General features: G+C 54.1%; 9 protein-coding genes across 9 annotated transcripts; 3 read left to right on the top strand and 6 right to left on the bottom strand.

The window, feature by feature from the left end:
* Positions 1 to 1,048: 1,048 nt before the first annotated feature.
* BDP55DRAFT_627304 (cytochrome P450) lies at positions 1,049 to 2,457 on the top strand (the record flags this gene model as incomplete). Its single annotated transcript, XM_060571741.1, has 2 exons — positions 1,049 to 2,230; positions 2,302 to 2,457. The coding sequence occupies 2 exons, from the start codon at positions 1,049 to 1,051 to the stop codon at positions 2,455 to 2,457; spliced, it is 1,338 nt and encodes a 445-aa protein (XP_060435381.1).
* Positions 2,458 to 2,769: 312 nt separating this feature from the next.
* On the bottom strand, positions 2,770 to 5,608 carry BDP55DRAFT_690472 (fungal-specific transcription factor domain-containing protein; the record flags this gene model as incomplete). Its single annotated transcript, XM_060576861.1, has 8 exons — positions 2,770 to 2,936; positions 3,081 to 3,281; positions 3,366 to 3,616; positions 3,747 to 3,891; positions 3,913 to 4,124; positions 4,224 to 5,096; positions 5,127 to 5,354; positions 5,424 to 5,608. 8 exons carry the CDS (start codon positions 5,606 to 5,608, stop codon positions 2,770 to 2,772), a joined length of 2,262 nt encoding a protein of 753 aa, XP_060435380.1.
* Positions 5,609 to 6,139: 531 nt separating this feature from the next.
* Positions 6,140 to 8,230, bottom strand: BDP55DRAFT_751528 (monooxygenase; the record flags this gene model as incomplete). The annotated part of the gene is made up of 3 exons (XM_060580643.1): positions 6,140 to 6,860; positions 6,943 to 7,965; positions 8,044 to 8,230. The coding sequence occupies 3 exons, from the start codon at positions 8,228 to 8,230 to the stop codon at positions 6,295 to 6,297; spliced, it is 1,776 nt and encodes a 591-aa protein (XP_060435379.1). The 3' UTR covers positions 6,140 to 6,294.
* An 897-nt stretch (positions 8,231 to 9,127) lies between these two features.
* Positions 9,128 to 10,388, bottom strand: BDP55DRAFT_541775 (uncharacterized protein; the record flags this gene model as incomplete). The annotated part of the gene is made up of 3 exons (XM_060568253.1): positions 9,128 to 9,256; positions 9,333 to 9,563; positions 9,642 to 10,388. The coding sequence occupies 3 exons, from the start codon at positions 10,386 to 10,388 to the stop codon at positions 9,128 to 9,130; spliced, it is 1,107 nt and encodes a 368-aa protein (XP_060435378.1).
* Positions 10,389 to 10,980: 592 nt separating this feature from the next.
* BDP55DRAFT_724205 (alpha/beta hydrolase) lies at positions 10,981 to 12,215 on the top strand (the record flags this gene model as incomplete). Its single annotated transcript, XM_060578862.1, has 2 exons — positions 10,981 to 11,047; positions 11,101 to 12,215. 2 exons carry the CDS (start codon positions 10,981 to 10,983, stop codon positions 12,213 to 12,215), a joined length of 1,182 nt encoding a protein of 393 aa, XP_060435377.1.
* A 3,698-nt stretch (positions 12,216 to 15,913) lies between these two features.
* On the bottom strand, positions 15,914 to 17,566 carry BDP55DRAFT_542301 (ammonium permease; the record flags this gene model as incomplete). The annotated part of the gene is made up of 3 exons (XM_060568304.1): positions 15,914 to 16,449; positions 16,503 to 17,426; positions 17,497 to 17,566. 3 exons carry the CDS (start codon positions 17,564 to 17,566, stop codon positions 15,914 to 15,916), a joined length of 1,530 nt encoding a protein of 509 aa, XP_060435376.1.
* A 755-nt stretch (positions 17,567 to 18,321) lies between these two features.
* Positions 18,322 to 19,364, top strand: BDP55DRAFT_711238 (uncharacterized protein; the record flags this gene model as incomplete). Its single annotated transcript, XM_060578179.1, has 3 exons — positions 18,322 to 18,470; positions 18,586 to 18,803; positions 18,945 to 19,364. The coding sequence occupies 3 exons, from the start codon at positions 18,322 to 18,324 to the stop codon at positions 19,253 to 19,255; spliced, it is 678 nt and encodes a 225-aa protein (XP_060435375.1). The 3' UTR covers positions 19,256 to 19,364.
* A 3,155-nt stretch (positions 19,365 to 22,519) lies between these two features.
* Positions 22,520 to 23,368, bottom strand: BDP55DRAFT_627297 (uncharacterized protein; the record flags this gene model as incomplete). Its single annotated transcript, XM_060571740.1, has 1 exon — positions 22,520 to 23,368. The coding sequence occupies one exon, from the start codon at positions 23,366 to 23,368 to the stop codon at positions 22,520 to 22,522; it is 849 nt and encodes a 282-aa protein (XP_060435374.1).
* Positions 23,369 to 24,619: 1,251 nt separating this feature from the next.
* Positions 24,620 to 27,847, bottom strand: BDP55DRAFT_647724 (uncharacterized protein). The gene is made up of 4 exons (XM_060573801.1): positions 27,479 to 27,847; positions 27,142 to 27,360; positions 26,359 to 27,077; positions 24,620 to 26,308 (listed from the first exon to the last, which is right to left on the bottom strand). Exons 1-4 carry the CDS (start codon positions 27,563 to 27,565, stop codon positions 24,901 to 24,903), a joined length of 2,433 nt encoding a protein of 810 aa, XP_060435373.1. The 5' UTR covers positions 27,566 to 27,847; the 3' UTR covers positions 24,620 to 24,900.
* Positions 27,848 to 27,987: the final 140 nt, after the last annotated feature.

The following is a 27,987-nucleotide window of genomic DNA, read 5'->3' as shown; positions in this document are numbered from 1 at the left end:
TTCCCAGCCCCGTCGTGATTGGGCCGCTGCTCGTAGGCCGCACCGTGAGCCACAGTCGCAGACATCGGCAGATCGGGTATCGCGATGGCGCCAGAAAATCTTTGATCCTAAAGAGGGGCGAATTTCCCGTCTACGCCTGCATGGCGGCCTGAAGCAAGGCGTTGGCTGCTGTTGCTCGAGATCGACTGGGTGCATGAGTTCTTCCAAGTCTTCATCATCTCTGGCCGGCGCAAGTCGTTCTTAAAGGCTCCAGCTTGGCTTCGTTACGCCGGAGATCCACATTTACCGCGTTGTCCGTCGGCCCCACCTTCGCCGACTCCCCGAGCCCGCCGGCCCGGAGGACTGATTAAACGGCCCTCCCGGCAAACATGGCGGCAAACATGGAAATCGTGTGGACCGCTTACCAGAAGTACCATGGAAGAAAGACAGTCGCATCATCTGTTCTAGCCGACTCCGAAAGTGTTCTAGGCCTGTCGGGAAGTAAAACCCCAGCAACGGCTTGGTTCCGAAACCATGGGTTTGTGGTCTAGCCAAACCAAACGGCGTCGGAACGGTCCCGAACATGCGCTTTATCCAGATCCTCATGGCCATCAGCTCAACCTTCAACACCATGATAAAAGCGTTTGATCTTTTTTTGATATCTGTAGTCATGCTATCATCACTCACCTTTGTATCAACGACATACTCAGACCACTCAGATAATTCCTATTCCCTAAAATGGTCGTGTCGGATATCCACAGCGTTCTCGAACACCTACGACAAGAACACTTCGTCGCCTCCATACTTTTCGCCGCCGCAGTCACCTCCGCGCTACTCATCGTGATAGTACTCCAATATTTCAAACCAATTGGCAAACGTAGGGGGAAGGATGGAAGACGTCCTGTCATGCCACCAGGCCCCGAAGGCGTTCCCCTATTCGGGAACCTGCTCCAAGTCAAAGCCAGCAAAGGGGACCCCTACCACAGAGGCGTACATATCCTTCTCTCCTCATCTTCTAAAGCTATCCGTAGACATCAATCTCATATTTCCTTTCATTCAGCTTCTCTCCATGGCAAAATACGGAGAAATGACCACCCTCCACCTCGGCTCAAAGACCCTCATCCTCCTCAACAGCAGTCGCGTCGTCAGCGAAATCATCGCCAAGCGAAGCAGCCAGACGAGCACCCGAAACCACATGCCCATCTCCAACGAAATCGTCGGCCGCAACCGCAAGTCCCTCCTCATGTCCCAAAAGGACTGGGCCGAGCCCCGGCGCGTCATGCACACCCTCCTCAGCGGCACCGCCCTCCGCCAGTACGGCGAGTTCCAGGAGCTCGAGAGCACCCAGATGATGGCCGAGTACGTCTTCAAGCCGAGCGAGTGGTACCGCCACCACTACCGCTACGCAAACTCGGTCATCCACCGCATCGCCCTCGGCGAGCGCCTCGTCAAGAGCACCGAAGAGCTCGTCGACATGCAAAACGCAGTCACCTTCTTCGTCGGCTCCATCGGCTCTTCCATCATCGACTGGTTCCCCGACCTCGCCAAGCTCCCGCGCTTCCTCCAGCTCTGGCGCCCGCACTGGGAGGCCCTCGGCCAGTGGAACTACGACCTCTACGACCGCTGGTACAGCCCCATTGCCGCCAAAGTCGAAAACGGCACCGCGCCCCCGTCCTTTGTCCGCGACACGCTGCTCCACCCGGACACGAAATACAAAGGCGACCACGTGGACGGCATGTACGTCGCCATGCAGCTCATCGAGGCCGGCAGCGACACGACCCGCGAAGCCCTCAACATCATGACCATGGCGGCGCTCGAGTACCCGGCCGTCTTCCGCCGCGCCCGGGACGAGGTCGACGCCCTCTGCGGCGTCGACGACGCAGCCCGCCTGCCCACCCTCGCCGACATGGACGACCTAAAGTATATCTGTGCCATGGCCAAGGAACTTTTGCGCTGGCACGTCATCTTCCCGCTCACGCCGGACCACACGACATCCGCGGACATGGAGTTTGAAGGGTACTATTTCCCCGCGGGCACCGCCTTCGCCATCAACGGCCCCGCCGTCGCCAACGAGTGCGAGGACCCGGAGGAGTTCAAACCAGAGCGGTGGTTGGACGGCCACGAGGCGGATATCGCGCACGGGTTGTGGGCTTTTGGCGGCGGGCGGAGGATATGTGTGGGATACCGCCTGGCTCAGCGCAGCATATTTTTGAATATTGCTAGGTTGGTCCAGTGTGTCGAATACAAGCCTGTGAGTGTGGCCTCTCATCCTCTTTCTCCCTTTTTGGGAGTGCAGTCCACTGACTGACGACCAACTACTAGAACGGACCATACAATAGGAATATCCTGAACCTGGAGGCCACGGGCGAGCCCTTCCCCGTCAAGGTCGATATGAGGAACAAGCACTACGAGTCTCTCATCCTGCGGGAGGCGCAGGTTGCTGTTGTCTTGGAGGACGCCAAGCTGATGCGGGACTGAATTACATGACCCCCTCCCCCCCTTTTTTTTATTGATGACTTTTGACCTTGGCAAGATTTTATTCTTGCCTATCATCAAGTTATGCACAATACAGACTTTCACTTGAACCACAGAGATACGTATATGCTAGTATACACCATTAAAGGGTGATTACGTACAGAGATATTTGCCAAGGGTGAGCTTTTTTACGCACTTACGTGCCTAGAACCAATAGACAGTTGTATTCTACAATATCGCATACAATGACGAATATTCTTTCTGTTCCCACTTTGGTAGTATTAATCTCCCTCTAAAATAAACGCTCTATTTTCATCACGAGTTCGAAGTCTCGTATCCCATCACCTCCCACCCGCGAAAGAAAGACATGGGATCAGGCTCAAGAAGCAGCGAGACGTCGATATCCGCCGGAAGCGACCAGCTCTCCGCCAACCCCGCGCAACTCATCTCGGGGTCAATCTGCTCTCCCGATGGTTCCCTTGCTATAACACAAACAATCCCATATCAGCGTACTGTAAAGCCCATGAATTTTGAGAGAGAGCGGGCGAAAAGACTGGGTTCGGTTTCTCTTGTGGCTAAGGGGGACAAAACAAAACACATACACACACGCTCGCGCTCACACTCACCTGCTTGCAGCTGCGTGACGGCCCCGTCAATCTTGCGCAGTAGATCCAGCGACTTGCGAGCCGAGACGCTAAAGGCCGCGATGCCCTGCAAGATACCCTGGCACTGCTCCCACGAGGCGACCGTTGCCGCGTGGTCTAGCCCCGTCCAGAGGCGCGGACATAGACGGCAGACGATCAGGACTAGGCCGGCGGCGCAGGCATCTGGAAGTCTATGTGAGCTTCGCAATATCCCATCGTCTGGTTGAGATACTCGATGCGGGAAAGGTTTCTAAGGCAAGGACTTACACAGGCTATTCCACCACCACGCCCCGGTCGTGTCCGTCTGATACGAACCCTGCACCAGATCAATGAGCCGCATAGCCGCGTCCACACACACCCTGGCACACTCCGTCAAGAACGGCGTCCTGAGGCCCTTGTCCTGCAGCTTAGGTGGTGCATCGGACGGTCCTCCGGCGGCGTCCCGATGTGGTCGGGCGTACCCCGCAGAGAGATCGGTGAGGATCGGTCGGTGAAGCATGAGACGGAGATACAAGAATCTGCGAGTTTGGACGATCAATGTTTAGTCAGGTTTCTTCGGGGGATTTCTGCGGAGTACACTTTGTGGGAACAAACCTTGCGTGTAGCACGTGTTTCTGTGTCGCGAGGATACGGAAGGCGTCCGGAGACGATACGCCGTCCAGCACGGAAGCAGACTCGGCTCCCCACGACAGAAGCGACGGCACCGAGTCCTCAAAGTCGGTCAGTTTGGAGTCGAGTTCGACGATGGCGTCAAAGCTTAGGCCTCCTCCTCCTCCTCCTCCTCCTCCTCCTCCTCCTCCCCGTGTGCCGCAACTTGCTCTCTGAGTGGGATGCCGGTTCCGCCACGGCTGGTAGACTTGCGAGAGGATGTTCTCGAGTATCAAACTCAGCTTGAAGCTCTGGGTGATAAACTCCAATTTTGGTTGCTCGAGGCGCTGATCTGCGGCGGAATGAGACCGAGAAAGTAGTTCGTTTGCTGAAAGATTTGATGTAACGGTTGGTCGACCAAACGTCATGCTCACGAGCCTGAGAATGTTCAGATCTTGTCAGTCTTCGGGCATCAACCCAGATTCCCTTGGCCCGGTCATGAACATCAGAGAGAAACAGGGCAAAGAAAACACTCACGTATCAAGAATAACACAACCCTGCCACGTCCGCTGCCTGACATCCATCTCCAAAGTAAACCCCTCCTCCTCCCCGCCGGACCCCATCTCCCGTGCCGCCACAACATCCATATGAAGCCCAAGCCCCTGCGCAATCCGACACGCAATCCCAACAGCGTTCCAGCACCGATCAGGAAACGGCGTTCCCTGAAAGACCAACCCGGACAACAACAGCGTCTGCACGACGCCGAGGTTGTTCTTCTCGAGCAAGTCGACGCTGAGGCACTTGCGGCTCCGCAGCAGGAAAATCTCGATGCTCTTTGCCTTTTCGGCACAAGTGAGTTCGGCAAAGTTGCAGGCCAGAGCAAAGATGGAGTTGAGGGCGCTATGGAAGACGATCGTGGTGGCGTCTGCGCCGGGGGAGCAGCCTAGGCCTACGCCGCGGAAGTCGTCGTTTGCTGCATCCGTGGCTGCTGCTGCTGTTGCTGCTGCTGCTGTGGTTGTCGTCGGTTGCCAGAGGGATTCGTAGGCTCTTTCGAAGGCTGGTTTGTGGAATACGGGGTAGAGGTAGTGTACTCTCTGAAAGTACAGCTGAAGAAGGTGGTCGGCGAACGGGCGAGGGGGCAAAAGGAATTTGTCAAAGTCAGCGTATAGAGAAGACGGTGTCGAGACGGACGGCAGCGCCTGCTGACTCCCCCGAAACGGTGTGCCGCCCGACGGTTGAACTCGTGCAGGGTCCCAATTCGAGTTCATCGCGCTGTAGGCTTCCTTCAAGAACGCAACGGCCGAGGAGCTGCCGTAGAAGTCAGGCTCCGCAGAGTTGTTAGGTGAGTCCTCGAGGTCGTCCTCAGCGAGGATGGTGCCCATGGCCGTCACCCTCCTCGCTTCGCTCGAGCTGTCGACGCCAACGGACGATTATGGCGACGGGAGCTGGGTGGCCGCCGCCGCCGCCGCTGCTGCTTGGTCGTCGGATGCTTCCATGGCGGAGGCGGCGTCTAGTACGTTGAAGTCCCGAGATGCTGCGGTGGATGAATGATTGTCCACGGGCCCTTGGGTGTCTTGCCCGATAGCTTCGAGGTTGTTGATATTGATGCCGCGCGACTCGCAAGCCTGTTCCAGTTTGCGAATGCGCTCATGAAGCGTCTTTGTGTAGCTGTTTTTTCGTAGGTTAGTGGAAAGAAAAGAAGGAAATATCAAACCATCACCATTGCGAGAAACTCACTCGTCGCTACATGCCGTTCTGGCATTGTTCACCGTGTAGACGCAGTGCTCGAGGTCTAGAGATCGGCGCTGACAGGTTGAACAGATGGGCTTGCCACCATCGCAACGCGCCTTGCGCTCTCGGCATGGTTCACATGCAAGTGTGATTTTGCGACGACGCTGCCGTTCCTGTCGGCCAGGAGGCATCGCAAGGTGCCGTTTACTGCCGCGATGAGACCCAAGCCAGGTTTGTTGATGTTGAAGTTTCGGTAAGAAATAGACCCTTCTCCGTTGTCAAATTGTTAATGCCGTTATATTCTCATAGTGAGATAGCTCGAGATTGTCGAGAACTTTAGGACAGATCAACGGAAGTACTGTGAATGTACCAATACTAACAATAATGCGGAGATGCCGGATGGAGGTGTTCGTCATAAGGTACTCTGGACTCCTTGAATGGGCAAGGTCCAAATGAGTTTTGCGGGGTTGAACGGCTATATCCTTGACGTGCAGATCGGACCGTGAAGTTCCCCGGCGGAAGCGGGCCACCGGGATGAGTTGAAAGCCCACCGGGGAGTTAGCAATTACGCTATGACTATCACCAGCACAATGATTGGTGCGTGTTTTCGCCGTTTGCCTCGACAAGGGTGCAACTACCGGACCCGTTGAATACTAGTATTTACGAAGTACCTGGCATGCCCCAGATTGGTGAAGGTGAGATCTTGGTGAGTTTATGTCGATGTTTATTCTCATGTGAGTATCAAAGGTTGTGGGACAACTTGGCTAGACTATTTTGTATACAGCTCTCAGATGAACTCAGAGCGAGACACTGAACACCCTTGCAACGATTTAGCCGCTGGCAGTTTGAGGAAATACATTATGATGATGACGATGATCTACTTGGGAATGGAGGAAACAAGGGCATTGAACGAAATCTGAGCGTGAGCCACAGCTGCAGTGAATCCCGTCTTGTCAAAAGTACCCCAGGCCGCGAGACCAAGCAACGTAGTCAGGAAGAAAAGCAAACCCCGCGGCTGCCTCTTCTTGATCGACGAGACCGAACTAGTTTGTCCCTGTAACGTAAAAATCAAGTCAGCTTCGCTATTCATCCAGGCAGTTATTGCCATGCTCCTTGGTCTACTCACGCTATACTCCCAGTCCGACCACACTGGGAACAGGCAGCGATACCAAAAGTAGCCCTGCGTATAGGGGTAACTCATGGCGTTCCACGTCTTGGTGCCGTCCGCCGATTTTTGAAAGTACCAGCTGCTGCATCCCGAGTTCCACACCCTGTGCTGCAGGGCGTCCTGGATGGTATCGGTGTAGGTCTCCTCGGCTTCGCGCTTGATCTCCGCGATGCTCGCTCTACCTTCCAGCGCGGGCTTGAAGACGCGCAGGGCGTAGTTGATGGAGTTTTCTAGGGCCATGATGGACGAGGTGTGTCCCGTCGCAGCGTTGGGGCCTGTTGGTTGTTGAGTATACTCGTTAGCACCAGGATTTCCACTTCCTCATAGGCACTCATCTCCGGAGACTTGTGAACATACCCATAATCATGACAAAATTGGGAAAGTTGTTCATCATCGAACAGTTGTATCCCTCAGGCCCGCCAAACGACTTCCAATGGCTCGGGATCGTCTCGCCGTCTCGCCCAATGACATTGACTCCAGCAACAAACTCATTCGTGTGGTATCCGTTGGCCAGGATAATCACATCGGCCTCAATGAGCCCCTTTGCCGTCCTGACGCCCTCGGGCACAATCTCCAGCGCCTTCTCGTTCGTCAACGTCAAATTCTCGGCGTGCAGGCTCTTCAGGTACCCGGAATCGAAGATGCGCCGCTTGCACCCAATCTCGAACTCCGGAACCAGCAAGTCGTGGTACTTGGCCGGCGCCGTAGACCGCATATACTCCTCCGCAATCTTCTTCTGCCCGGCCCTGTACTTCCCCGCCGCCTCCGTCAACGGGAACCCCTGGAACGAGCTCTCCGCCGCAGCGAAGACGATGAAGCGCAGAAGACGCGTCAGGCCGGGTACGGTCCTGAGCCCGGACCGAATCACGTCGGGCACCTTCCTATCAATAGGCGGGAAGATCCAGTGCTTCGATCGCACAATCTGCGTCAGCGACTTTGTCTTGTGGACGATATTCGGAACGACCTGCGCGGCGGTGCACCCGTTGCCAAAAAGGACGACCTTCTTCCCCTCGAGCTCGATATCCGGACGCCACCGGCCGGTATGCTCGATTACGCCCTTGAAGGTGTCCGCGCCGGGCACGTCAATGTCGTTGGGTGTGACCAGCGCGCCCGTGCCGGCGAAGAGGAACTGGCACTCGTGGAAAAAGGTGGCGCCCGACTTGAGGTGGCGGATCGAGAGGCGCCAGCGGGCGCGTTCCTCGATCCACTCGCAGCGCTCGACCAGCACGTCGAACGACATGTTGCGGATGAGGTTGTACTTGTGGGCTATGTTGTTGAGGTACTCCCATATCTCAGAGTAGGTCGGTAGGACTCGCGTCCAGTGGGGGTTGGGCTCGAAGGAGAAGCTGTACAGCGCGCTGGGGACGTCGCAAGCGCATCCTAAGCAGCGAGGTTAGAGATTGCCGTTCGCTCATGTTCTAGACACCTTAATGAGGGATTGAGATGTCCGAAACGTACCCGGGTATCGATTAATGAACCAAGTTCCACCTAGCTGGCTATGCCGTTCAAAGAACTTTACGTCTTCGATTCCATACCATCGTTTCAGCGTTGCCCCTAGGCCAATGGCTGCAAACCCAGAACCAATACAGGCAAATTGGCTGTAAGAGACATTTTCAGTCTCGCTGACGTTGATAGTCTTCGCCATGTTGTGAAATAGTCAAGGTTGATAGAACGAGGTTGCTACAAGACGCTGGCGAGTGCGAGGAATTTAGTCACCAGTGCGATTGTTGAGAGAGCATGCAAGCCAGCTATCAGCGAGACCATCCCATTGTTTTATTCCAGACACATCTTACCCTTCATCTTTCCACCAGCCGTCCGTACATCATTCTGTCACTGCGCTATGATCGGTTCCCGGATGGTTTCCGTAAATGGACATTTGGGAGACCGCGGGCGCGTTCCTATTGGTCGGGACGATTCCGATGAGTGCCTAGGAATGTGACGGTCATTCGAAGCCGCGAACCCCTCGTCGTCGTCGTCGTCGTCGTCGTCGTCGTCGTCTTCGTTCTCGCACTTCCGAAGCTTTTGATCCCGTCTTGGCAGCGAACTGTCTGCATCGATGAGATTGATGAGTTTGTGATGTGCATCCCTCGGCGTGAACACGGTTCGTCACAGGAACGACTTGGATTGTATTTCCACGCCAACCCTGTGACAGGGGTAAGGTAGGTAGGGACCTTGCGGTATGCAGAGTTAATCACGCCAGAAGAAGAATGTCATACCAAATCAGGTCAAATCCAAAGTCCTATTACTTAAATCAATCACAACTTTTGGGGGTTCGGACGAGTCTGGACGAATTTATGGTTCTCAACGTAAGGGCTTATCAATGCCTGACGCTGAACGACGATTGTAATTGTGACTTCCATGCGGTGCATGAGCAACTATAAAAGTTCTAACTCCATGTGATATAACATTAAGTCAACTATCCCTACATTTCCTGAAGGTTCTTGTAGGAGAGAAAAGAAATCTGGAACCATCATCTTCCCAAATGAGGCTTCATATTCCTCTTTCCTTTAAAACCCAAATTCGTCACTACGTCGACATCCACCTACTTCTTACCATCCAGAATCTCCAACTTTCCAGTCTTGCTATCAACCTTTTGATACCCCTTGAAGTCCACCTTAAGACCCGCAGTACTCTCCCTCGCAATCCTCCAAAACCACTCGGGAGAACTCCTCTATTCGCACATCCCGCGCACATTAGCAACCAAAAAGTTTTCTTTGGAGAGAGGGTTGCAACGGAGAAAGACTCACCAACATGGCAATGTAACGCATCATACCCGGCAGGTAAATCACCCTCCCGAGCCCGCTATACAAGGCATCCGTAAACGCCCTCGCAACAGCATCCGGCTCAAGCAACGGAAACACAAACGCCGACTGTCCCGTCTCGCCCTTGAACATGGCCGTCTTGATGAAGCTCAGAAGGCCCAGCGTCAGCCGGACTTTGGGCGCGTTGTGGATGTATTTCAGTTCCAGCTGAAGACTCTGTTTTTCGCAGCACCCAGAGTCATCAGATATACAACGTCTAGATGTAAGGGTTTGCAGTTTACACAGATAACATACCTCATGAAGAGCCGCCAATCCAGCCTTTGTCGCCGCGTAATCCGCAATCTGCGCAGGCGGCATCACCGAACTCATCGAGCTCACATTTACAATGTGTCCGTGATTCTCCCTCACCATATGCGGAAGAAACTCCTTGATCAGCAAAAACGGCGCCAGTAAGTTGGTATTAATCGTCAGCTCCACGTCGGCATACGCTCCCTCCATGACGGTGCGCCCGCGGCCCAGCCCAGCGTTATTCACCAGCACCGTCGGGTTCCCTACCTCGGCGCGGATGCGTTGGCAAAGGGTGCGGATGTTGTCCTTGTCGCTCAAGTCGCACTGGTAATAATGCAGATTCTTTCCCGTCCCTGGGCTAGGCTGCCATGCCAGGGGAACATAGTCCACCACGACAATCGTCGTGTGCGGGTTCCGCGCGAGGAGATCGCGTACTATGCCCGCGCCGATGCCGATTTCGCCGCTGGCACCCGTGACGACGACGATTTCTTTGGACCAGTCCCATGTTGTGTCCGTCGTCCAGTTGTTGGCGGTCCAGCGGGTGAGGTACTCGTGGAGCCGGAGGGCCAGGCCACCGGCCGCGAGGGCGCAGGAGGCGAGTTGGAGTTGGGAGAGGGTGAAGGGTACGTTGTACGAAGTGAGGGCGGCTTGGTCTAGAGAGAGCGTTGCTATTCCTGCTACCGCGGCGACGAGGGCCGGATTCAGGATGGTCCCGCGGAGGAACACGGCGACGGTGTCGATTGTTAAAGGCATGGTCTCTGGTGGTGAAAGTGAATTGAGCAAATGAGAATTTGTGCAATAGGTCTGGTCATCAGTTTTGAGCCATCTGGACCCCAAATACAGCGGGATGTAGATCCAGATCTATAGGACAAACCTCTCTACGGTATACCCCGTGATCCATCCTCTTCCCCAGACCGTCCCCGATGCGCCGATGGATCCATCCCGGACCCCACGTCGGGTTCGTTCCGAACGCAACCCCGGCCCAAGCCTCCTGGAGCTGTTCCGTTTGACTCCAACGGCCCATCCCCCACAAAAAGTGCCAAGAGAAAGAACAGCCGGAGGCGGGGAAATGAATCTTGATTTCCCCATATTTTGGGACGGAATTCTGTACTCCATGTCGGCCCGCCGCGGAGTCCGTCAGTGCAACATCCCGTCTATACCTTGGCTCACACTCTCTAGTGTTGAATACCTCGGCCCGCACTTGCATTAACGCTTCGAAGCTACAAACTGCTTTATTTAACGGTTCCCCAGAGTACCTTACCTCTTTCGAATCACTTAGTAGCAAACTCCGCTACCCACGTCATCAGGAAATTCGGCCCCGAACACTCGGATCAGATCAGTAACCATGGCCCAAGGACAACCTGGTCTCCGAACCCTTGAGAAGTTGGGTCTCGTCTTGCATGTGCTCTGGGGTAGGTACAAAACTCGATAACCTACATGACGTAGAGCTCACCGAAACAAACAGCTTCCCCTACCTTCTTCTCAATCGTAGCTCTCGGGCTACCGCGCGCCATCCACCGAGGCATCCCGCTGAGATTCTGGCTCCTGGCCGCAACTTACCGCATCGTTCTGGGCTGCTTCGAGCCGCGCGAGATCCAATTCCTCGCCACTCCCACCCTCGAGGTCTACTCGACCTGGGTCGCAAAGCAAAAGGCCAAAGAGTCCAAGAACGGTAACGTAACCGCCCTCAGCCGTCTGCACCAAGACATCGAACCCCTCGGCACCGAGGCCGGTAACAACAATGTCGCACTCCACGGCGGCAGCGGGAGCATCATGTGGCTAGGCAATCGCAAAAAGGCCTCCAAGTTCGTCCTCTTCTTCCACGGCGGCGGGTACGTCGCCCCGCTGGCTTCGGGCCACCTCACCTGGTGCTGGGAGAGCTACGTTAATGGTGGCCCCGGCGGTGCCGATGGAGTGGAGGTCGCCGTTGCAGTCCTGCAGTATACTCTCTGCCCGGGCGCCACATACCCGACGCAGCTGCAGCAGGCCGCAGCGGCCCTCAACCACCTCCTACGGTCCGGCGTCGCGGCAGAGAGCCTCATCATCGGCGGCGACTCGGCCGGCGGAAACCTCACAGCTCAGGTCCTCTGCCATCTCCTCCGTCCCCACCCTGAAGTCGAGCCCGTTCGGTTGACTAGCACCCTTGCCGGCACGTTCTTGGTCTCCCCTTTCCTCTCCCTTCGCACCGATGCCGTGACCTTCCGGGATAATCACCGCGTCGATATGCTCTCGGCGGCCATCGTCGCTAAAGGTGGCGATTATCTCTTTGCCGACGACCACGCGCAGAAGCAAGCCACGAATCCGCACGAGCCGCTGGCGCTGGATGGCGATATGGAGTGGCTCGGGGAGATCCACACAATTGCGAAGTCGGTCTACGTGACCGCTGGTGCGCAGGAGGTGTTTTGCAACGATTCCCGGGTTTTTGCGGAGGCGGTCAGGAGACGGAATCCCGGGTTGGACGTCCAGCTTGAGGTGGCGGCGACCGAGGTCCACGATGGGATTCTGATCGAGTCCGAGTTCGAGATGATCGGAGATGCGTCTCAGAGGATGAGAAGTTGGGCATCGAAGTGTCTTTGTTGATTTTGTGTCGATGAATGAACATACATGATACCACCACAGTTGATGACCGTAACATGTGTAGTGCTTGTCGGCGCTTCGTTGTGTTCGTTCCTCTGCTGCCGCCTCGTTCGTCTAGTGCGCTCGTGAGGACATGCTCGTCGATTGCATCCGCGGTGTAGAAACATTTGTAAGGAAAGCGGCCCAGTCGATGATCCGGTGTCAGGCCAATCTCATCGTCAGCCACCTGCACGCACTCGCGGGCAAGGACGTACCTCCTCCGTCATATCAGATTCGGTTGAAGTATCTCATGATTTCAAGAAGAGGAGTGTAGCGTGCAGCAGCGGAACTTGCCCTGTCGCGAGGGGACCTTGGTCCCAGTCGCTCAATTCCGAACTGGCTCTCTCCAAGAGGCAAGGGTGTCTCGAACCGAGGTCACGATGCGAATGCCGCGGGTAGTCGTGAGGGTACAGCCGGGGCGGGATACCCCAGATACTGAGTGCACCGCGTCAATTGCCATCAAGCCTGACGGAATTTGACAAACCGGGACAGGCGAATCGATTCTAGACCACGAAATGGAATTCGACATCTCGTCCAGTCATGTCGCAATGAAGAAGGAGCCTCGCCGATTCGTCGCCCTACAAGATCTGCCTCCAAAAAAACAAAAGGCCAAGACTTTGGCACGTTCGTTCGGGGTACGGTAGCGGCTGGCCCCCTCTTCTCCCCTCACCACTGGCGAGTTTTCATCATGTAAATATCGCGTAACCGTTTTCCCTTTTCTCACAGAGCCGCATGCTCAGCAGCGCCAGCATGTCCAGCATGTCACTGTCTCTTCATCTCGTTTCCCGTTCCCGCGGGTGCGGGAAGCCCAAAAGGACGAACCGAAACGAACCCCCGTTCCACAAAAGTCGAATTGAGGCTCTTTGGGGCTTGCTTTGACGACATGTTGTCTCTCCAAGGTGGCGTGTCTCCAACGGCTCTGGGAAGAAGAGATGTAGATGTTTAAATCCACGTCAATGCCCAGTGAATTGAGGAGAGTAATGGCCTGCTTGCCTACCTTCCAGATAAGTAAAGCAAGCAGCCTTAGGTTTATCTGCTATCTTATCGCAAATCAGACCGTTGCACTCGCCACACCACACTACAGTGACCACACACCCAAAATGCACGCCAACATGTCGTTGCGCCCGCAACGCCCGCCAAACCACCACGAAAACCCACCTCTTGCGGGCGCAAGATCCAAACCCCCGGGCCCTTGATGCGTTACGACTTGGGGTGTTTCCTTTGCCGCATCGCATCGTGCAACGGGAAGGATCAACTCTTTTCTTTATCTAGGAGATTTTTATTTAGACATGTACCTAAGTCCCTACCTTAGGGGGACGAACCGCTTCCCGAGATCTGGGGAAAGGGAGAAAAAAGTCCCGTCGAGCGCCCGCTGGATCTCGGGGTGCAGCAAAAGCTTGAAGCAAGTTTGAAGAGCCGCATCGTGGAGATGACTTCATATTTCGACATCGCGACTACCTCTCTTGCTCTTGCGGCCTGCCCCATACATTGTTTACGTTTCTGGTAGTAGCATGTGCGTACGGAGGAGTATGGCCCGTTGGGTCCTGCCAAGACATTGAAAGTTGAACCCCATGGCACGCACTTTCTTGCCTAACAATTTCCCACTTGGCGCCCTCCTCCCTCGCCCAGCTTCTCCTCTCCGGCCTCCCGTTCCCTCTCCGTCTCTCACTCTCTCTCCCATCTCTTCCGCTTTTGCTCGACATTTCTCCCACATCTCCCTCTCTTCCAATCTTTCAGCTCGCATGACCGCCACCTCTCTTCACTCCCACTTCTCCTATTCCCAGGCAAAGATAAGGGAACCAAAGGAGCTGTCGGCATCCATCAGCCTTCGTATCCATATCGATCCCCCCCGTCTTCCCAATCCCGAATTTTCCCTTCACCCGCGCGCCCTTTCATCAACCGACGCCCAATGCAAGCCGGCAAACCCCCATGATGCATGCTCGACTAAGGTATATCACACTAGCTCGCCCCGACGGCGTGAACGCACCCGAAAAGTGGACATATTTCTCAGATGGGCAGACCAACTTTGGGGGTCGCGCCGTCAGTTCGCCCACTCAGAGTCCAATTCCTTATCTCTTCGACCTTCCGTCGTGGGTGGGGTTCACTAAGGCGACAAGCCCCCCGACGTCGGTAGCGTGGGCGAAAAAAAAAAAAGGGTGCGTCGACAGGGGCCTCGATGTCGATGGAGGGATCCTTGACAAGTTGACGATGACGCCCCATCCAACGATCCCACCCCCCTCGAAAAGAAGACACAGCGTGAAGCGCCAATTCCCGATCGCTTACGCTAGGCTACAGTACGTACTGTTTCCCCCTTCCTCGACATGTCTTCACGATTAATTGCCTCGATTACCAACGGCAACGGTGTTGTCTACATCCGCTCGGAGATAGTCGCACCCTTTTCAGAGTATTAGAGCTGGCGCCGACGTCGGCTCACCGGTACTGTGCCGCGGCGCTTGGTCTGTCAACTTTGAAAAGCAGAAACGAGATTCATACTCCGAAGCTGAAAGGTGTCCAGAACCAGAGGGCACAGACATCCTGTTCAGTGTCCCGTCGCGTATTGTATGCAGAACATCATCCTACTTGGAGTATCATCCCAAGTACCTAGGTCGTGTACGAATACGTATGTATGCCGTTTGGGACGGCCGACGGAGGGGACGTAAGATGCGCGAGATGAACGTTCCAATTTGGGCAGAGAGAAAGAGGACCAATTGGATCCGCGGTCTCCGAGCCAAACTGGCCGGACCAATCTTAACCATACCGTGGTCGACCGGACATGGTAGCCAAAACGGAACGAATAGACGAGCACCAAGAAACCAAAACCAAAACCAAGCACGAAATAACGTAGCTAGGTACTCCGGGGAACTGTAGCCCAAATATCCGCCTAAAAAACTCAGTTCTTCCAGTCGCGTGTAAAAAGTCAAACTCAAAACTCAATCATCGAGACGAGACGGGAGGGGAGAGGCACCGCACACGCACCGCCTCACTGCCGACTCGACAAGAGTGAGACTGTGAGTAGTGAGACCTGGGTGTGAGCAGGACGACCGATGTCTACTACAGTAGTCGGATTTGCCAACGAATCAAACATGCCTGAAGCAGAAATAGAGCTTGCGCCAAGGCTGATGGCCGTGTTTCGATCCTTTCCCCTCACCCTCACCCCATCCGCGCAACCTTCCTGACATTCCACAAACTTGTGACACTTGACCGCAACTATCCAGCTTTGCCAAGCATGTACACTCACAGCAATGGTGCGCTGTTTTTTATTTTCTTGGTCGTCATTTCCGGTCGTACTGGAGGATGAGACATTCGGTAACACCGCATGCATCCTCGTTGTATTCCCCCCCCCTCCCTATTCACTTTGCACAATCTCTATCGATGCTTTCATCCCATCACACTGTCAAAGTTCTTCACCCGAAGGAGTTGCGCTTGAGCGTTTAGAATAGATCAGGAGTCGCTTTTATTTGGCGTCTCATTACGGATATACCATGGGGTATTATACAACAAAAAAAATATCTGCTCGCTTCGCATCTCGCGGGATATCCTTCCAACAGGGAAAACAACTTTAGATCAATCCCATCCTGTAAATAACGCCTCGCTTTTGGAGCCCAGACGGCAGCCAAAAATTCAAATCAAGGTAACCAACTCTTCCTTGTGGCACGGGCCCCTTACAGAGAAGGAGCCTTCTCGCTCCTGATCTCGCCTTGAGGCGTCACAGGCTTGGGCTCATCTGATCCGCTGCTTGCTCCATTGTTGGCCATGTGCTGGTGCTCCTCAATTCCGTGCTGAGGAATGAACTTTCCCTCTCCGGCGGGTTCGGCCTGGTGGGGGGTCCATGCAAGGAAATCGCGGCGAACCTCGACGTAGTCGTAGGAGAATTCACCGTGCTGGTCATCGTCCATACCCAGAAGCTCAGCCTCCTCGGAAGCACGGAGCTTCAGTCCGGGAATCATGTCGATAGCCTTGGCGAGGATGGCGGACATGACGAAAGTATATGCGCAGCAGGCGACAATGTAGGCGATTTGGATGTACATGAGCTTGTAGTTGCCGTCAACCCAGCCGCCAGAGACTCCCATGTTGACACCGTCGAGGCCGATGATGGAGCTAGACGCGAAGAAGGCGTTGAAGATGAGACCGACAATACCGCCGATACCGTGCTCGGCGAAGACATCAAGAGAGTCGTCGATCTTGAGGAGGAATTTGACTAAGAACAAACATGTTAGCAGTGATAAATGGGCACGAGCAGGAGTAGCTTACTCTTGGTGCCAAAGTTGCAAGCAACGCCAGCAACAACACCGAGGATGATTGAGGCCCAGGGAGTGATGACACCGGAGGCAGGGGTAGCGGCAACGAGACCAGAAATGGTGCCAGAGCACCAGCCGACGAGAGACCACTTCTTGGCCAGGCGGAAATCGAGAAGGCACCAAGTCATGGCGGCGAACATGGCAGTCAAGCAGGAGTTCCAGCAAGCCATGGCGGCGCGGAGGTTGGCACCGAAAGCGGAACCACCGTTGAAGCCCAACCAGCCGAACCAGAGAAGGATAGTGCCGAGGGTGATGAGGGAGATGTTGTGGGGACGGAAGTTGAGCATCATTCTCTCGTTGCGACGGCCAAGAACCCAGGAGTAGGCGAGAGCTGACATGCCAGAACCGATTTCGACGGGACCGCCTCCGGCATAGTCGAGAACACCGTACTTGAAGGCCCAGCCGTTGGCGTTCCATGCCCAGCAGGCGACGGGAGCGTAGACGAGGGTGGCCCAGAAGAAGATGAAGACCATGCAGGGAATGACTCGGCCGCGCTCGGCGGTGGCACCAGCAGTGAGGGCGGCAGTGACGGCGCAGAACATCATCTGGTAGAAAGAGTAGAGAAGGGCAGGGACGAGAGGCGAGCCCTGGGACGGAGTAGCGAGGACCTTCATGAGGCCGAAGTGACGAAGATCACCAATGAAGCCGTTGGTGGCAGTTTCGCTGAAGGCAAGAGAATAGCCCCAGAAGTACCACTGGAAGACGATGACGGAAAAGCTCATCATGACCACCCACAATTGGGATAGAGCCGACTTTCTCCGGGCGAGACCAGAGTAGAGGAAGGCGATGCCGGGAATCATGAGCAGGACCATGGCGGCGGAGACGAGGATGTAAGACTGGTCGCCAGATTGGTACCATTGGTTCAAGTTCGTCGTGGCTATTCAAGGATTAGCATCAAAGTCGGTCGAGGCGAGCCCCGATTATTGCGGAACGCTGGCTCGACGTACTGGAATCACCACCGAAATCGGCGTTGGTGCCATTGAACTCCGTAGGAGCTCCAGTATGTGTGTATGACATGATGGGCGATTGTGTGCGATATCGAGGTTGGGGCGAGGTGTTCACCAGAGGATTGGATGGCGTAGATGAGACAAGAGAGGGGACGAGAGAGTATTATTTTTTTTTTCTTTCTCAAGAGCAAGCTGTCTCGAATAAATATGGACAGAGCTGGGACGGATTGTCGACGGCCAGGGTAGGTCGGGTTCAGGATGGGACGAATTGCCTGGGTGAAGAGGAACGAGCGACGGGACAGAATGGGGATGGGAGGGACAGAAAGGATCATATATAAAAAGGCAAGACAGGACAGGAGAGATGGGGTGGCTTCAAGAAGGACGTGGTTGCGGCAGAGGGAGCATGGGATACTGCGGTGATCCCTGGCAGTGTCTGGGGGTGTAATTGCCTGGGCCAGCGGAGCTTAGTGTGGGCAATCCGCATACGGAGGAGGCGTTGTGGGAGCAGATGGGGAGAGAGCATTGGACATTTGACATTGGGCAACGGGTTAATCAACGAGGGACTTGACAGACAGGAAAGTGTAAGTGAGTTTTGGTGCGGGCAGATAAGAGACACGACACGGGCCATGTTGGGCAAATGATGAACATGTGAGTGGACAAGCATGGTGCGGCGGGTGAAGTGGAAAGAGAATAAAGTGGGCGCCTTCCGTTCTGCGGCCTGCCAGACTTACGGAGTACTTCGCAGCTTGACTACATGGTGTAGAGGCAGGAAGGCGGGAAGGCGGGAAAAGACTGAACCTGAGCGAGCGTTCTATCCCGAACTCAATGCCCGTGGGCCCAAGGCTTGAAAGGCAAGGCAAAGGCATGGATGGCATGGCAAGCCGCAAGTGCAAGCCAGACCCGGCCGTTCGGGGGAAATCCTGGCCAAGAGAGACGCCCCTCCCCTGCCACACACGTCTGTCTGACTTGCACCGGTACGTACTGCGGAATGTCCTTGCACCTATCGCGCCCCACGCCTTCCTCGGCCGGCCACCATGTCACTGTCATTGTCATTCGCATTAGTCCTGTAAAAGTGCGTACTGTCTCTAGTCTACCTTGGGTACCGGTACCATACACAAAGACACAATCGAATGAGCTGAAGCAGGCACTCCCGTCTAGAGACGACGATAGTGATGATGCAGGTGCAAGCAGGCCTCGACTTTTCTCAGACGACAGCGACAGCCCAGGGCAGTGGGTTCAATGGCAACAGAGTCTGGGGGTGATTAAGCTCTTGCTTTGGCTCGTTCACGCCGTCTCTGTGGAGGTTCGTGTGTGCCAGTACACGTGTTTGTGTGAGACTTTGGGGCACGAGCTTGTCCATGATTCTGCTCTCGTCCTATTCGCATCAACCAATTTCTGATTGCTGATTTACCGTATCATCACTGGCCTGATCTTTTTTCTCTACGCAGACTACCAATCCCGTTCGAGACTTGGATGGTCAACCCTCCACTCGGCCGATATCTACTCGGGCAGCGCAAATTCCTCACCGGCTGCAACACTGCCACTCCCGCCGAGCATACAACAACCAGAATACAGCTTGCCAAGGCAAGCCATCGAAACTATCGAGACGGCTTCAAGAGTCACACTTGGTTCCCTCCGTGCCTCCTCCAACCTTGGGACCATCCTCGGCCCTTGGCTGTCATCATTGAATCAATGGTGGATGAAGAAGAACATGCCCCCGAAAGACGACCAGATACCTAGGTACCTTACAGATGGATGAAAGAGCCACAGATAAGACATGCGATAGGCGTAGCCCAAGCGGGACCTGTCAGTGGTGGACAGTAATTGGGCTGAATCAAAGAAATGCCTTTGGTCCACTCAGAGCTCACTGTGGCTGTTTAGTCAGCTAATTCCATCACAAGTTTGCAGATGCTCCCTCACTCATTTTCTTTTCCAGAATCCACGCTTGTCATCCCCCCCTGCAGCTTCACGGCCCAGCAGTCCGGCAATCACTCGACCCACCCGAACACCCTCCACCGATGCAGGCGGGACAAGACCTCACGATGGGGGGGGGGGACTCGGGGGTGTCGGCCTGGGATCCCCCCAAATCCCTCGCTCCCTTTCTTCTTCAGTGGAATTGCCCCAATGGGGCAATCCTCTTCACGACATTTCCCGTGGCGTCCTCCACCCCCAAACCCCCAAATTTTCAGCTATTGATCCGTACGGACGATGTCTCGACCTTATCGTAAGGCTCAATTTTGCTTTTCAGCACTGGCATATGCTGACGGGGTTTGGTACCAGGAATTCGGTCACTGCCTTGGTCACCTTGAGCACAGTCCCCTATCGCGGTACTCTCGACTAATAGGTACCCTACGACTTGGCTCACCCGGCTGGCCTCCAAACCACAAGCGATGCGTGCTGCCGACCTCGCGGCCGATAACTGCGGCCAAGCCACCCACCACCACTAGGACGTGATCTCCAATGCTGCGAGGCGGACGACCGGCGAGTTCGGCCATGCGTTCCTGACGAGACTGTTCATCCATGTTGACGCCAACCGACAGCCTAATCTGCCAAAGGCAGAGATAACCTTCAGTGTGGCGCGTACCGTCATTTCAACCGAGCGAAGGTACCGCGACTTTTCTACTAGCTTCAACATTGCTGTGGCATGATTTGAACGCTCTCTGTCAAGTTGCGTTGCAATACGAAGATGATTTCTGGAGCAGGCCGCCTGACGACTCTAACGATTGACCAAATTACTTTTCTTGAGAACTTGATCCAGCTCGTTACACCCTTGCTCGTTGAGGTTTCTGGTTCTTGCAGCTCCGTTTTCGGCACATGTCAAGGAAGAAATCGGCTTGCTGGACCCATCGCCCATCCGGAGACGCGCCTCTCGTTGTGGGGGGTTGGAATCCATTAGTCTTCAGCCTGGCCACCGTTTGCTAACACAGGAGAGCCAAATTCGCGAGGAGTCGTCTAGACTCCATCATTCGAGGGACCCGAAGAACCCAGAGGACCCTTCGAACTTGGCTTCCTCCACCGTGGTCGATCCCAGGCTGGGGGGCGCTCCGGAAGCTCCAATCCACGGTTTCTGTTTGGCTGCATCTTTGCCAGGCACGGATACGTTTGCTTTTGAATCTATCCAACCACTCCCTACCATTATTGGCGCCCACTAAGTCTTGAATCTTTGGACGACGACTATCGAGTCTTGGAAGTTGAGGCACGGGATGCCACTGTCTTTCGGCACACACGCTACACACTCTTAGTTTGAATTGCCGTTGTGATCCTCACGTTTGAGACGGGTAGCATCATGGACGCAAGGGAAGCGAAAGGCGCGATTGATGCAGGCACTCAGAGTCCGGGGGAATTCCAAGACTTGTCGAAACGATGACCACGATCCACTAAACAGCTCGGTCGCCACGCCACACGCTTTTTGTATTGATGAGAGGTGGGAAAACCCGGGGGGTATTTGAGATCAGCAGAGAGGCGTGCCCCCCAAATCAAGCTACTGACATGACCATCAGAAATACGCACATTGCACCCGGGTAAGCGCCTCAAAACAATGTCATTCTCTAGACACGTTGTGCATTAAACGAAAGGTGAGCTAGGCTGGAGATTCGGCAGATTGGTGACGTCCGCCTCACCATCGAACCTGATAAGCTCCCGCGCGACCAGTCGAACGCTTCGCGATTATCTACATCAAATCGCTGCATGAGCATATGTCATCGCGCTGGAGCATCATGCCCTATCGCGCGATATCTCCTCCGATACTGCTGCACCCCAGCTTTGGTCCCCGAGTCCTCGACTACTGACTGCGGGCTCCGACCTCCTGAGACGGGGCTCTCCTCTCAGTGTACGGTGATCGTGTTCGAGAAGAACCCGACTATTACCCAGTCCGGGACGACGTCCGCGTACTTGAAACCACCCGCCATGTGGGCATCACGACCCAGAACTTGGGGGGCAACCGATAAAAAAAAAAGATGACGTCCAGTGTGTGGTCACTATGGTGTGGTGTGCCTCTTGTCTGATTCCAGCGACGCCGGTCGTCAAAGAGAGAGATTCCCTGTTCCCGGCGCCAGCAACCTACGCTAAACCTTAGCCTTATCAGCGCCCAGATGAGCCAATCGGGACCCCGGTCGTTTTGTCAGAGCAAAATGTCATTTTCCCTCTCCGCTAGCGGGAAAGGATCCACTTCGGGGGCGTTCGCTCCTTTCCGGCAGTCAAATTAGATCCACTCTGCGCCGGCGCTTGGGCCGGCCGAAGGCCGTGGGTTTCCATACTTCTCGGTCGTTCCCTTAATTGTTCTTCTTCTAGAAGTGCTCTACGGTTATTGGATTCAGGCATGTTGAGTCGATGTTGCGGATTACTGACTTGCTTGAGATGGGCTTTTTATGAAGAGACTCATTTCCGTGTGGCTTCGTATGATGGTATCGATCCAACTTGAAACAGTCTGAAAAGTGATCTGAGATCCGTTATGAAAGGATACCAAGGCTTTATTGAGAGGCTTCTTTTGCAATTGTCAGGCAAAGCTTCATGTTGCACAATTAACGATACCGCACATGTATCCAGGTGCAAGAAACCGGGTTGGCTTCTTTCCAGGTCTCAGTCTAGTCATCAAGTTGACAACGTCCTGCATCTTGACCGCTTCAGTCTAGTCATGCGCAGCGCACGAGTGTCAAATCGAACCTGCTTTACGCCAGGTGGTTTACTCAACGAACTTTTTATAGCCATGATGCGTATTAATCCGCTATCTCCCTTCTATGTCTTCTAGCCAAACACACAAGCGAGTTTGGCAAGGATGAAGATTCCGTAGACAGCATGTTCAGATCTAGAGCAACTGTCAGCTCGGTATGACATAGTCACCCGTTACCTGTATCTCTTCGGCAGTCTGCGCCACAGGAATTTGCTGGTGGAAGACCTAGAACACCGAACAGCTTTTCTCCTCTGTTCCGACGACCCTGCTTTTTTTTATCTTGTAAGATGTTTAAACGCATGGGACTCGGTTTCTTCGTGGATGGTTTAGATATTCTTGGTCAAGTCTGGAGATCTAAGGTGCCGTTCGAGAGGGCACCCCGGACGGTGCAGCGAGATTACGTGATGCTACTATTCTGATCCTGCGTTCGCCTAGGATGCTGATGGCCAGAACCTGGACATGTGAGTGTGGGCATTGTGTACTGGGTAGACTAGCTTCAAACTGGAGTTTTTCACATCTCTTGATTCTTTTACTGACCTTTCTAGGGTTGGAGGGCAACAGATTTATCCCAAAGTCATTACTCACTTCTTCCCAATATTGACCATGGCTGTACACAGGTGATGTGTAGTTGTCGTGATCTAGGCTATGACTGGCCCCAATGATCACATACTTCCCGAGTCGCAAGATGACGGCATCACGAGAAGAAGGCATCATTTTGACTGTCCTGCCGAGCTTAGGTAAGAGATCTTCCAAGGTATAAATTGTCTTGGGACATGCATGGTACTCGCCAACGTCTTGAAACGGTGTGTAAGAGAAACTCGATTTCAAGCTGAAATATTTCAAGACACATTTTCTGCAATTAAGATAGGGAGCATTCTCAAACCTAGCGATCAGGATGACAGAGAGACTGCTCTGAAAGACGGAGACTTTACTAGATATGCTATATGTGTCTCCATGGAGGATGGACAAGGTCTGGTTGAAAGTTTTGTGTAATCTTGGTTTGCAAATCACCACTTTGTTTCTCATATTAAAAATTCGTTCGAGCTTCCGTATCTTCATCGAGGAAATATGCCGGATGCTTCCAATGAGCTGGGATCCCTCTAACTGGGAGCCTTTAAAGCAGACTCGATACGTATATTTGATGGCCATGCTCCTTGCTGGCTGAACGAGAGCAAAAGGAAAACAGTTCGCGAAAGGCTGCATTTTAGGGCGAGTCAAAGAAAACCCAAACTCCCCTGTTAAGTGCCTTGCGCTATATGCAAAACATCAAGCTGTCAACTACAAAGTGATAGCCGGTAGACCAAAGTTGGCGTCAAGCATCCAGCATCCGTGGTGTATACCGACATCAATACACTACAAGAAGTGATTTCAGGCTACTTGAAGATTCTGCTTCCTAGTCGTGACCTGTGGGTTGTATTCATTCAATTGTTTCCCCGCCGTGGATCGCTACGTTATCGTGGTTACAGATTGGTCCACGGGCAGGTCAAACGACCAACGGACGGCATCGTCTGCCCTCTAGCCTGGCGTTACTTCCACTCATCGTTCCGAAAAAATGCCGTTATATATTGATTCTAAGAATCGGACTACTGTACATGTATTGACCTGGGATACCTCCGGCAAGTAACAGGTGGCCTTGGTCTCGATGGCTGTGACTTCGTCGACTACTAGAAGAATCGTTTTTCCATTGGATGCGCTCATCATCATCCAGGCCTTTAAAACCGAGCCTCACTATCACACATTAACCGCTGCGTAAAAGTCTATTACACATTCTGCACTATTCGTGATTTTTAACTAGAGTCTCCACGCCAGAAGGGAAAGCATAGCATGTCCCCGTCAAGCCTGAACACGAGAGCGTGCTACGTGCATACAGACAGCAAGTCGGATTTATGAACACTAACACATCACATGGGGTTTCTCAAACGATACAGGTCTCTGTGCCGTTGGTGAAGTGACTCGAGGACCAACCCATCACCACCTTACCCAGCGTCCGATTCCATTCCCCCCCCCCTCCCGCTCGCTTCACGTAGGCAAGGATCATGTCTTTATCATTGGCAAGGACCTTTGAGCTCCCAGAAAGCAGCACAAATAGTACCAAGGTTTCATTTGCAAGATCATGAACGAAACGAAAAGTCAAACTCAACGCAGATGAGAGCATTCACCCCTTCGACAGAAAAAGATCATATACATACGACGTCATCTCAAACATCAACGACACTGACCCTGGAAGAATATATACAACAAACATAGGGTAATAAGCAATTCATAAATCAGAAAGGTATCAATCACATCAGGCTTGGAAGGAGAAAAATGCAAAGCAACCGGCACGGCAATCTCATATCCTTCAAAAGCAAGCGGCGCGGTCATCGCGTCAGTACCGCATCATCCCTCCCTACTACCATTCACCTTGAAGAGAAGATCTGTCTCTCTAATGAGTCTCAGGCTAATGCACACACATTTCAGTGTGGAGATTCGTCGTATTCTTCAAAAGGCCTAGCTATCTTCTGCTCAGAGTCCCCCCCCCCGCCTTTCCTGCGAGCAAAACTACGGAAACGGGGAGTTCACTAGGCCGGGTATCAGGAAAAAGAAAAAGCCTTTGAAATGCCTCAAGAAAACGCCATCCTCATGTTGCCGCAGAGAAAAATGCATAACTTCCAAGGCCTCCAGCGTATTTGATGAAATCAATGCCCGCGGCCTCCTTTCCCCGTTACCTTGGAGGTAAAGAGATAACCCTCATCTCAAAAGATGAGAACATGCTCATTCTTGTCATCCCGACTGATCTCGTAACTCAAAATACTATGATCCCGATAATGCAGCATAAGCCTGTACCGCCTCGACGCAGGCGACGGCATAGGCGCATCATCAGCACGCAGCAAACACCCCGTCGCGCCACCCTCCTGAATCGGACCGGCAGCGATGCCATAGAGGCCCCGAGGCGGCCGACGTCCAGCCTTCTCGTCCGAAAGCGTCGGCAGAACCCGATCGATTCGGAATCCTTGCTTCAGCTTATACCCGTTCCCAGGGATGTGGTAGCGCGAGCGTGTCGGGGTCAGCAAAATCGCCCGGCCCATGGCGGATCCAATCACCACGAGCGACAGCTCCGGGATATGAAGAATCATGTTGAGCCGCTCGGAATGCTGAAGTAAGGGGTGAGGCGGGTACATCCAGCTGATGGGATCCTTGCAGAATACCGCCGCACCGTCGTCTGGGTTGATGCTACGCATCTCAATGTCTTCTTCGTAGGTTCGCAAGATGCAGCACCGGCTTCCCAGCTCTTCGAGGGCGCTTCTGTCCTGCTCCTTTGTGTTCCGGTTCTTCACCAGCGGTCGACGCAGATACTGAAGGCGTCCGATGACTGACGTCGGCGCAACATACGTTTTACCATCGTGGGGCGTATAGATCATGTCTAGCCAGGAAGATTGGAATCCGCTCAAGTCGTGGTTCGGTGAGTTCTTGAAGAAGCTAGAAAGCATTTCAGGCGGCGAGATCTGCGTCATACCCACGCCGGACCCAACCTCTTCTTCTGTTGCAGAGAGCGCCTCCTCGATGAAGACAATCTCATTCGCATCCTCGCCGTTAGGCCCACCCACACCATCGTCTTCACTATCAATAGCAGAAGAAGACGTACTGTCCCATGCTGCGACCGGGATTTCTTCTTCTTCCTCCTCGCTCCACCCGTCGTCGTCATCGTCATCGTGATCCGGGGTAAACAGAACCGCATTCTGTACCGCTGGGGCGCCTGGAGGGACAATGACATTTGCGGGAGGTACAGCACCACCGGCTGCGTTGTTGTTGTTGTCGTCGTCATCCAGCGCTGGAGGGGGGGGAGGCGGCGGCGGCGGCGGCGGTGCCGGAAGTCCAAGAAACTGTTGATTATTTAGTATAGCAGCCAGGAAAGCTGGCTGTTGCTGCTGAAACCATGCTGCCCCGTGGTGGTGGCCAAACGCTTCCGGTTCCGGCATGCGTTGAGCAATGGGCTCCGCAGGATGATCGCGAATGCGAGATAGGCCCCGTTGGGTCTCGATCCATCGCCCAGCGTGAGAGTTCTTTGCGTTCATGATGTCTGACTCTTCCATGCCTAGTAGATCCGTCACAAATCGTGCAGGCAGAAAACTCTCGTACGGAAGGACAATGACGCCCCAGCCCCTGAGATTGTATTAGTAGACGTGATATGGTAGTCTGCGACAAAGACCTACATCGGATTCCGGAATGCCCATTGCCCTTGGACATTGGCTCTGTGCGACATCTTGAATGGCGCCGTTCCGGCCTTCCATATGTCCAAGATCCAGGTAGTCCCGTAGATATCATTCGCAACAACTTTCTCAGCGTAGCCCTGATGGTCGTCCCAGAGAGATAGATTAGGAATGTTGTGCCCCCCTTCACCCAGGGGTATGCAGATCCTCCAATTCCGTTTCCTCTTGAGAACTGATCTTTCGCAGTAATCCAGATGTCTCGCATGGCAATCCATGTCCTCGGGCAACCGGGAGAGTCCAAAGGCAAATACGGTTACTTCCCGCTTATTGGAGCTGATGGCGATGAGTCGCGACTTTTGGTGGATCGCGATGCCCCATGCCGAAATACCCACGTTCTCGCGAAAGAAGTACGCCGGCACCGGGTTAGGTTCCCGACAACTAGACGCTATGCGCTCAACGTACTTTGCAATCTTCCGGATGTAGTACGCGAAAACCGACCCATCATCGTAGACCGAAACGAGGATTTCCTCCCTCCCGAGGAACCCAACGGCGATGTGGTTGATCTGATGGCAGAAGCGCAAATTCAGCGTGCCCCCAATATGTCGCGCGATCTTGTCAGGCTTTGTGGCCAGAATGAGGCTCGGCTCCCGAGGAAGTGCCTGTTTCGGGATGCCCTTGGGGCGGTAGACGAAGATTCGGTTTTCGTACGCAGCGAAGTAGAACTGGGGAAAGGGTGTCGTTAGCCAAAGGGTCATTCCTCACGGCATCTGACGAAGAGATTCTTACATTGTATCTCTGCGACAGAGCTGTCAGGTTGTTCCTAAAGTACGGCGTCTTCGGTATCTTCCTCTCCAAGGACGTTGGCTGTGAGCTGCCCGCATCCTCGTCCTCGACACCAGTTACAATCTGGTCAGACGGGACGCCCTGGACAAGGGTGTCATTCTCGACGCCGTTGATGTGGTCGCGCTCGCGTTGCCGGATCACTTCGGTAGCTCCGTCGCCAAACTACGGAAGCAGAGTCAGCATGCAAGTCAACACTAGACAAGCTGTAACAGGCCTCGCGCTGCCTTGCAGACAAAAACAGACATCCAAAGAAGCCCAAATGCGTCGTAGTCGTACGTACCCGATCGATACAGGTCTGAACCTGACACTTCCCCAGCACAGCCTCGCGGAAGCCGCGATCATAATACTGACCCTGTTGGCCCGCCATCTACCGCACCTTGGAGTCTTTCTCTCCCTTTCGCCTCGCGCGCGACATACGAGCCGGCGCCCCTTGTTGTCGATTTGTCGGAATAAAGAACCTGATGCCTCGCCTGTTTCCGCCGGAAAAGAAAACAAGCTGCCTTTGCGTACGATAAGTAAGTGTGTTGGGCTGCGCGAAGAGGTGGGTTGGTGGAAGGTAAAGGTCTGGAGAATGGCCTCCTCATACCCCCACCGCAGCTCATCCGCTGCTTCCCTTCTGGCCGTTTGTCGTCAACCCACACCACCCTCTAGGTCCTCCCACCTCCAACTCACGCGCACCCACTGAGGGGTGTCGGATCCACTTTATTTTGTGGTTATCGATAACGGCCTGATGGCCCCTACCTTACACCTTGCTCTTATCGATAACTATCGGGGAGGAAGCTTCCGTCA

The sequence above is a fragment of the Colletotrichum godetiae genome (genome assembly GCF_030913485.1).
Source record: "Colletotrichum godetiae strain CBS 193.32 chromosome Unknown BDP55scaffold_4, whole genome shotgun sequence".
Classification (NCBI taxonomy): Eukaryota; Fungi; Ascomycota; class Sordariomycetes; order Glomerellales; family Glomerellaceae; genus Colletotrichum; species Colletotrichum godetiae.
Note: the sequence above shows the minus strand (reverse complement) of the source record. Positions and strands in the feature narration are given on the sequence as shown.